We start from the raw sequence: 8,860 nt of genomic DNA, 5'->3' as shown, positions 1-8,860 counted from the left end.
GCGAGGCTGGGATTCTGCTCACAGCCTCCTTATGCACCTTTGGAAAACGGTCTTAAATTGCGTGAGAGGTGTAAAGTCTCTGGTTCTTAGGATGCTCTCAGGCCTTTCTGCTCCTGGAACAAGGGCTGAGGTAACCACTGCAGCGCTGGGAGCTTCCGTCGCACAGAGAGGAGAGGGGTTTTGGCTACAGAGAGAAGTGATTCCCCTGCTCCTCCTTGAAACGCTTTTTACATCAATTTCGTTTTAAAGGGGAAAGCTGAGGCCGCTCTGTTGTCACAGAATCATGAAATTGTATTCATCGTTTTGGCTTGAATAAAGGAACAGGGGCTGGGGGGCATCAAGGGAGGTGGAGATCCAAGTGTATTGGCCCTGATCCCTGTACCTGAGTTTGGGATTTGAGTTGTGGGAAGGCAGGGGGTGCAATGTTCTCTTTCTTTGGCGGTGCGGGCTTGCCTCCTGCCTTCCTCCACCTGCTGGACGGCATGGGCCAACCCCTCTCGAAAGACACGGGGCGAGACACCCCAGAAAGTGCCGCGGGGGACGGCAGCAACGGCTTCACCGCCAGAACCTAACCATTTTCACACCTAAAAGAAACGTATAAAAGGGGAGGGGAGCCCGGAGTAGCTGGGCTCGTCTCCCAACTGACAGGGGACAGGGCGAGAGGGAATGGCCTCAAGCTCCGCCAGGGGAGGTTCAGGCTGGACATTAGGAAATTTTTTTTCACAGAAAGGGTGATTGGTCCCTGGCAGAGGCTGCCCAGGGAGGGGGTTGAGTCGCCTTCCCTGGAGGGGTTTAAGGGACGGGTGGACGAGGCACTGAGGGACATGGGTTAGTGACTGATGGGAACGGTTGGACTCGATGATCCGGTGGGTCTCTTCCCACCTGGTGATTCTGTGATTCTATGACCGCGTGCGCCTCTGGCTGGACACGGCCTTGCCTCAGCCATGCGCCCCGCGCTGCGCGCCTCGCTTTTCTGACTGTATTCCACCATCACAGACATTTTAAACCCTCGGAATTCTAGTTTCCAGAGCGTGTCTGTAACAGAACGGTCCGAGTTGGAAGGGATCTCAACGACCTCCCCATTCCACCCCCTGCCCCGGGCAGGGCTGCAATGGGGGAACCCAGGGCTGGGGCACCCGGGTCAGCGGGGCGAGCGGTCCCTTCGGTGCTGCCACCGGCAGCCCTTGGCGCGAAGCCCTTCACGGCCGCCCTCCCCCTTCCCGGCGTGCACCGCGGCCCCGGCCCGGCGTGCACCGCGGCCCCGTCCCGGCGTGCACCGCGGCCCCGGCCCGGCGTGCACCGCGGCCCCGGCCCGTGGTGCCCTGCGGCCCCGTCCCCGTGTGCACCGCGGCCGCGGCCCCGGCCCCGTCCCGTGGTGCCGTGCGGCGCCGCGCGCGGCGATGGCGGCGCGGTGGCTGCGGGTCCCGGCCGCGCTGCTGCTGGCGGGCGCTCAGCGGCTCGTCGGGCGCGGGGCGGGTGCGGCGCTCGGGCCGCCGCTGCGCCGCGGGATCGGCTCGGAGCAGCGGCCGCGGCGGCCTCTCACCGCCTATTTCCGCTTTCTCAAGGAGACCCGCCCCGCGCTCCGCGAGAAGCACCCAGGTACGCCGGAGACGTGTCCCCGCAGACCCCGGGGGGGCGGTTACCGGGACAGGTGGCGGAGTGTCCTTGAGTTGAGCGAAGGGAGAGCTCGGTTCCGTCTCGGTAACTGTGGGGTTTGCGCCCCGCTGACCGCGTGTTTCCTCTCGGTGTTTCTGCAGGCCCCGCTCGCTCTCTGGGGTCGCTCCCGGCTCGTGCTCTGCGGGGTCCGGGCTGAGCGGGTGTCTCTGTGTGCGGTGTTTCCCATCTCAAACGCAGTGTCGGGCAGGGCTCTCTCCAAAGCTCATAACAACGCTAAAATTAGTCCTGGAGAAGTAACAGAACGTGTATAAGGTTGCCAGGAAAATTTACCTTTGTGCAAGTAAGCGGGAAATACATTCTGTCCCCAGCTGTTATCTCACAGCACACGGTCGATGGAGATCGCTCCCTGGTGTTGCCCAGGCCTGATAAGGGATGCTGGCCTTCTAAAACTCCAAAATGAGTTAATTTTCTGGAGTTTTCAGTATCGGGGAGAGCGCGCTCAGGCTGGCGGGTGACACCCGTACCAGAAGCGCCCACAGATGGACTCTCAAAGACTCGCCAGATGCATGGAGGAATCAGGATGGTTTGCGTTGAAAGGGACGTTAAACCCCCTCCAGTTCCAACCCTCCTGCCATGGGCAGGGACACTTCCCACCAGACAAGGCTGCTCCAAACCCCATCCAACCGGGCGTTGAACACTTCCAGGCATGGGGCATCCATGACTTTCCTGGACAACCTGGGCCAGGGCCTCCCCACCCTCATTGTGAAGAATTTCTTCTAGTATCTAATCTGTATCTTCCCCTTTTCAATTCAAAGCCATTTCTCTGTGTCCTGTCACTACATGCCCTGGTAAAAAATGTCTCCCCAGCTTTCTTTTAGCCCCATCAGGTACTGAAAGGCCACCAGTACCTGAAGGGCCTACAAGGAAGAAGGTGTCTCTCCCTAGAGCTTTCTCTTTTCCAGGCTGAACCACCAACTGCCCTCATAGCTTAATTCCATGAATCCTGTGTAATGAGACGTGGAAGTTCTAAGCTTGGTACACTGGACTAAAAACTCCCTATCTGTCTTGTATTTCCAGAAATCTGGAAGTCACGTTACTGATAAGGCCTTAGTTCTGATTGTCTGCTGTTGAGATGCCTAAATGTTGCATTTGAGGTGGGAGAGAGGAAGATCTATTTTTTCCTTTTAGTGTGAAACAGAGGGAAAGCCTGGAAAGGGTTTTGAAGGAAAACAATTATACCCTCTTTCCAACACTGCTGAGGTTTTTTGTTTGCCTTTTGTTTTCCCCCTCACCAATGTGGTCTGGCTGGAAACCTCGTCCAGTGGCCCTAGTGCAAGATCCAGAGTCAAGGGCTGTCAGCTGGAATGCAAAGCAAACTCGAGGCCCCGTAACTGTGTTTGTGGGGGAAGGAAATGACATTTCTTTAGCCTTGCTTCTGTTAAATTGTACTGTAAACGAAGGGCTTCATTTTAGTAAAGATCAAGCTTACGTGCTCTATCAGGTGGGTAAAGGTCACATTATGCTTGCTTTGAAGAATCCAGCAGACTCTTTTTTTTTTCCAAAAAAACTTGAGAACTGGAAATTTTACTTTGGGTTTCTTTCAAATCCTCATCCAAGCCCAGATTGCCCTACACAGGATAGAAAAGCGTCCAGCTGAACAGGAAGAAAGTGAAGCCGCTGTGGAGTGTCTGTAGTTGTCTGGAATGGTGCTTCCATTTCTAACTACATGTTTCATTCAGGTTTGAACAAAGAGCAGGGACTCTTCCCTCCCAGAATTAGAGTTCCTTTCATTTGTCACTGTTAGTGAGCTTTATGAAAGGAGGAGAATATATTTGTACAGAGAAAAGATACTAGTGACTGCTCTCTTTAGGACAAACTGAAACAGCTTGTTAAAGATACAGTATTGATCTTTGGTTTTTTGCTTTCTGATTTTAATATACAGAAATGAGCAATGTGGAGCTGGTTAAAAAAATAGCAGGTGCTTGGAAGGAGTTGCCAGCAACACAGAAACAGGTGGGTTTGTGTCTCTGCCCTCTGTACTTTGAACTCTGTAGAGTCCTAGTGGCTGTTTTACTTGTTTTGGTGTCCTCGTTGTGTGGGGTTTTGTTGGTGGTTGGTTTTTTCTTAAACAACAATAAAAAAAAGCACTTGCATACAAAGTTTTAGGCATAACAACAATTCTGAAAAGAATTAAAAGCTTTGAAGAGTTCAGGGAGGATACTGGTTCCGAGACTGATTTTATGCTGCATCTATACCTGGTGTTGGCCGATGTAAGAATGTTTTCGGTGACTGCAGTGCTTGTGCTGCACTTCAAGCGTGATCACTTCAACCAAGTTTCAGCTTTTCCTTCTTGTGTGGAAGATGGTTATTGCTTTGAGCTGCCTCTGGAGAGTCATCTGATATTATCGAATTAACTGAGCCAGTTCATGGGAGGGTACCCAGGTTGTGAATCTGAGTTCTCCTGAACCTGTTCTGCTAATCAAACTGATCTGTAATGGCTACTTTACTTGAAAAATGTTGTGTTCCATGGTAGTCTGTATTTTTTTTTCTTCACTAGTAGGATAGAAGTGTTAGCTTGTTTAAAGATCAGGTGGTTCTGACCAAAGGCATCTGTTTGCAGTTGGTGATTTGTTTGCATTGCAGGTTTATGAGGAAGCGCGAAAGACTGACTGGCAAAGATACGGAGAGCAGTTGGCTGCGTATAAAGCGCAGCTCACTCCAGCCCAGGCGGAGGCTTTGAAAGAAGAAAGGAAAAACCGACTGGCAAAAAGAAGATCATTTAAGGCAAAAAGAGTAAGTATTTTGCAGTTCAGCTTTCTTTGAGGGGTATGGTTTAGTGTTTGATAACTAAGTCCAAGTGTTGGACTTGATGATCTGGTGGGTCTCTTCCAACCTGGTGATTCTATGATTCTTTTCCCTCGGGGAATGTGAAGTCTGTTTGTCTTGTATACAGAGCAGAGCTGAAGCATGTTTAGAAATAGAAAAGCAACTCTTAGAATGAAATAAAAAAACAAACCACAAACCCGAAACTTCTAAAACCCCATGGGTTAAAAGAATTGCTGGTGTTAGCAGTTATTTCAGTGGCTTTCCTGCGCTTGAAGACCAGAACTCCCACACACCTGGTGCTCACACATAGCTTCTCTGTGCTTTTTTTCTTCCTATTCCTAAAGCTCTTACCTATTAGAGGTAATAAAAGACACTGGAACCAGCAGTGCTTTCTTTCGTTGGGAAGGCATCCAGAAATATCTTTTCGCAAAGGCCTGATGTCTGTTCCTTCAGTCACCCCTACGAAGCAGAGGCTGTTTGAAGTAGCCTTTCTCCTTCCTGTAGCTGCTGCTGCGTTGAACTGGGGCTGCGTGTCTGTCCATGTCCTGTATTGACGTACTCATACGGATCATCTTACCTATTCCCTTTTACCTGCTTTATATACGAATCCTGAGAGACAGATCCAGCTGCAAAGGTGCCCTATTGTGGTTTATCCAGTGACAGAATCAGTTGAAGGTGTTACTATTGCTTGTTCATTTCTGTGATTTAAACTCCTGGTTTAATTCACATTCCCACCCTAGTTAGCAAAAGTTAAATTAATTTGGTTTAAAAGACCCCTAACTTAGAGGAAACGTTTGATTCACATGGTTCTGGTGATGCTTTTTGGGGCTTGGCACCACAAAGAATTCAACTGGCCTACCTAGTCCCTAAGCAGGTGTTAATTTGCTGCACCCGAGCTGCAGTGGGAAGAAGAAGAAGAGCTGGAGAAAAGAAGTGTAATTGCATTTGTAACTTGCTGTACTTTCCCTCTCTTGCCATCATCCATGTAGGCAAAGTGTTCTGATAGCAGAAACCTCGTTCTATTTCCCTGGAAAGCTTCTGCTTCTGTCCCATCTCCTCACATCCCACAGTCGGTGTCTTCCTTCCCCGCAAGCACCAGGAACCAAAGCCTCATAAAGAGAATAGAAAATCTGCTGTCAGGCCTTTCTTACTGAGGGAAAGTCAGGAAGGGGCTTTGGTTTCTGAAAGGTTCGGCTGTGGATCAGTTTCAAATGCTTTTTTATGTCTGTGAAGACTCAAGTTGTGAGCTTTTCTTAACTTAGTTTAGCACCAGGCTTGACAGGGGGTGAGAGCATCTTGATACACAGTCCAGCTTGCAGAATGGAAGACATGAAAATTAATTTGAGTCTGATTTCTATATAAAATATAAAGACAAATGCTAAGTTTATTTTTGGAAAAATGCATGCTTAGTAGGTGGAATAACTTTTGTTTTTCTTAAAGGAACTGACTGTGCTTGGAAAACCTAAAAGACCTCGTAGCGGCTTTAACATTTTTGTGTCAGAAAACTTCCAAGAAAGCGAAGGAGCATCACCCGTGGTAAGCCAGGAAAGATCGCTCTCTGAAATAGATCTACTACGTTCAGGAAATCTCGTTTAGATTCTGTCGTTTTCACAGGAACTGTTTGATGTTTTGCTACTGGTGAGATGTAGAGGCGTTGCTGTAACTCAGCTCGGCTCTTCCATCTGCCTTTTCTAGCAGCAGGATGAGTGAATTAACCTGCTGCGTGTTTGCCTTGTCTGTCAGGGCGGCTTGGACGGTGCCCAGCAGCTTCTTGAGCTGCGTCGTTTATTGTGTTCTGACTGCATTTTGTATATCGGTTTGTGCTTTCCTTGCTCTCACTGGGCATCGAGCTGTGACCTGCTGTGGTCAGTCTGCTGTTAGAGCAATCCTGATGCCTCTTCTGTGTCCTGCAGGCAAAGCTGAAGCAGTTATTTGACACATGGCGACGAATGTCCAGTTCTCAAAAGCAGGTAAGTCTCAAAAGCAGGTTTGGATGGGGCTCTGATTGCATCGGAAAATTACAAACTTGGGTCAAAATGAATAAATTTGTACCAGATCTTGAACTCTTTCTCTCAAAATGTAATACTGAGGGAAATACTCTGGTGATCTTATTTATGCATGTTGAAAAAGGCTTTTTGTTTGCTTTTATTCCCGTGGTGACCAATTCTTTCACAGTGCTGATGAAATGTGTGTGAGTGGGATAGGGTGGAAGTTCTGTGTGCCTGGAGATGGGTGTGAAGTGGCATCTAGGGAGGAAGGTGGAATAATGTGCCACAATTTGATTTTATTTTTCTAATAATATATAATATTTTTTAATCCCAGCATAGTAATTTGCTGCTCATGATGTGCACATAGTTATTTATTTTAACTCTGGTTGGCTGGGAGGAGGTTCTCTGCAGCTTTCCCAGTATATTCTGAGGAACCTGCAGGTGGGGGTAGAGAACTGGAGGGGGGCTACGCTGAAACCTAATCTAAACCTCATATCTGAAGGGTTCTGTGCTTAAGCACCCTTCCTCCTGACTGCTCGGTCCCCAGGCTGGTTTGGACGTGTACTTAGGGCGTGTTATATATTTATAGTTTTTCTGTAGGAGCAGAATCTGAAGTGATTCTGCAGGAAGACCTGTTCCTTGCATCAGGCAGCTCTCAAACTGCACTCAAACACAAAGCCGTAGCTGTTAGTAACGCTGGATGGGCTTCCTCTTCAGGTACGGCTGTCTGTCAGCGTAATCATAATTTGATGCTAAGGTTTTGTGATTTTGTGCAAGTTTGATGCTTTTGATGTTTTCCAGAGGCAACAGTGAATGCCTTTGTCAGAAAGGGGGGGGTGATGTGGCAGTGCTCCTGCCAGAGCCCCTTCCCTCACTGCACACGTTTGTTCTCTCCCAGCCCTACCTGCAGCTTGCGGAGGATGATAAGGTTCGGTATGAAAATGAAATGAAGTCGTGGGAAGCAAAAATGGTTGAACTGGGTCGTGAAGACCTGATACGTTCAGGGAGGCAAAGCCCAAGGAAGAAAACTGCTGAAACTACGAAGCAAGCTGGAACAGCCAAAGGTTCCTCCCAGGGAAAGAAGGCAAAATCCAAGTTGAAAAAATCAGAAGAATGAAATAGTGAAGTGTTTAATGCCCTTTGATTGTCAGGTGTTTGCCCTGCGGTGCTGATGTTGCCGTCGGCATTAGCACCGAGATTGGGAAACCCCACAAAGGGCCCTCTGGAGGAACAGAGAAAGCGATCAGGTAAGGGAGAATTCCGTGTCTGTCCGAACTGACTGAAATCATCACTGCAGGTGTCGCCCGCCTGCGCACCAGTAACCTGTTAATCAAGCTGTGAACACTGGTACTGATGCCAGCAGCTCTTCCATAGCTCTCGATAACAGCTTTTGTAAAGAATTTTTTATGAATATTCTGTAATGTCCAAATCCTGTAAATAAGCTGATATCTGAGTTAATGCTGCTGCTTTTTATTCCCTCCATGGCATTGGTAGTGAAGAGGAATGCTCTACATTGCATCAGAAGGCGCAAGAAGTGTTTAATACTAACTTTTCTTTAATGAATCCGTCTTTTTGTACGTATCACTCTGTGTATGCCACTTCTGTTGCATTGAATTAAACACCATGAGAGTTTTGTATAAAGACATCTCCATCAGGCTTTTATTCCATGGTTTGTTTGGATACACACAAACACTTTTGCTGACCCAGTTGTCACCTTTGGGACAGCCTGGAAGGAAAAGAACATGTGAACTGTTGGACCTTTGGGGTTTCGTGTAATAAACACATGTATTTTGAAGAGCTGTTTGTTTTTTATTGGCGTCTGTGTGTTTCCACTGAAGTGGTTTAGGAATCCTGGAGAACCCCTGCCTCCCGCAGCTGGCACGCCTCATCCTTTGATGTGGTCCCTCACAACATCCTTCTGTCTGAATTGGAAAGAGATGGATTTGATGGGTGGACTGTTCGGTGGATACGGAGCTGGCTGGATGGGTGCGTTCAGAAGGCAGCGGTTAATGGCTCAAAGTCCAGATGGAGATCTGCGACAAGAGGTGTCCCTCAGGGGTCTGTGTTTTACTACCAGTTTTGGCTTCCTTCAGCCACTATCAAGCAGAAGGCGGCATCCTTTAAATCCAGCACGGTAAACCACGACTGAATTATAATTGGCTGGCAAGGTTACAGGGATTTACCACCACTGGATGTAGTTCTTACAATTTTATTCCTGGTCCCTAAATCTTATGGCCATATCCGAGTGGTCAATCTCAACAGCTCTGGGTGACAAGAAGGGTCGTTACAGTTATCCTAGTAGCTTATCTTGTTTGTAGCGTGTTACAGTCCCATTTACAAATCACCATTTCACCTGAAAGGGGCTGCAAGAAAGCTGGGGAGGGGCTGTTTACAAAGGGATGGAGTCACGGGAGGAGAGGGAAGGGCTT

At 48.5% G+C, this 8,860-nt stretch overlaps 1 protein-coding gene across 1 annotated transcript; it reads left to right on the top strand.

Moving 5' to 3' along the window:
• The first annotated feature begins 1,400 nt into the window (after positions 1 to 1,400).
• Positions 1,401 to 7,658, top strand: TFAM (transcription factor A, mitochondrial). The gene is made up of 6 exons (XM_069864157.1): positions 1,401 to 1,599; positions 3,560 to 3,630; positions 4,261 to 4,410; positions 5,884 to 5,979; positions 6,357 to 6,413; positions 7,330 to 7,658. The coding sequence occupies exons 1-6, from the start codon at positions 1,401 to 1,403 to the stop codon at positions 7,546 to 7,548; spliced, it is 792 nt and encodes a 263-aa protein (XP_069720258.1). The 3' UTR covers positions 7,549 to 7,658.
• Positions 7,659 to 8,860: the final 1,202 nt, after the last annotated feature.

This window comes from Phaenicophaeus curvirostris, chromosome 9, assembly GCF_032191515.1.
Source record: "Phaenicophaeus curvirostris isolate KB17595 chromosome 9, BPBGC_Pcur_1.0, whole genome shotgun sequence".
NCBI lineage: Eukaryota > Metazoa > Chordata > Aves > Cuculiformes > Cuculidae > Phaenicophaeus > Phaenicophaeus curvirostris.
This window is presented reverse-complemented; position numbering and strand designations above follow the sequence as displayed.

Bases quoted from the DNA above. Each gene is read 5' to 3' on its own strand.
- TFAM (XM_069864157.1), top strand. From the start codon at position 1,401: ATGGCGGCGCGGTGGCTGCGGGTCCCGGCCGCGCTGCTGCTGGCGGGC. The intron at 1,600-3,559 runs GTACGCCGGAGA...TTTAATATACAG, and splicing joins GCTCCGCGAGAAGCACCCAG to AAATGAGCAATGTGGAGCTG. The intron at 5,980-6,356 runs GTAAGCCAGGAA...TGTGTCCTGCAG, and splicing joins GCGAAGGAGCATCACCCGTG to GCAAAGCTGAAGCAGTTATT.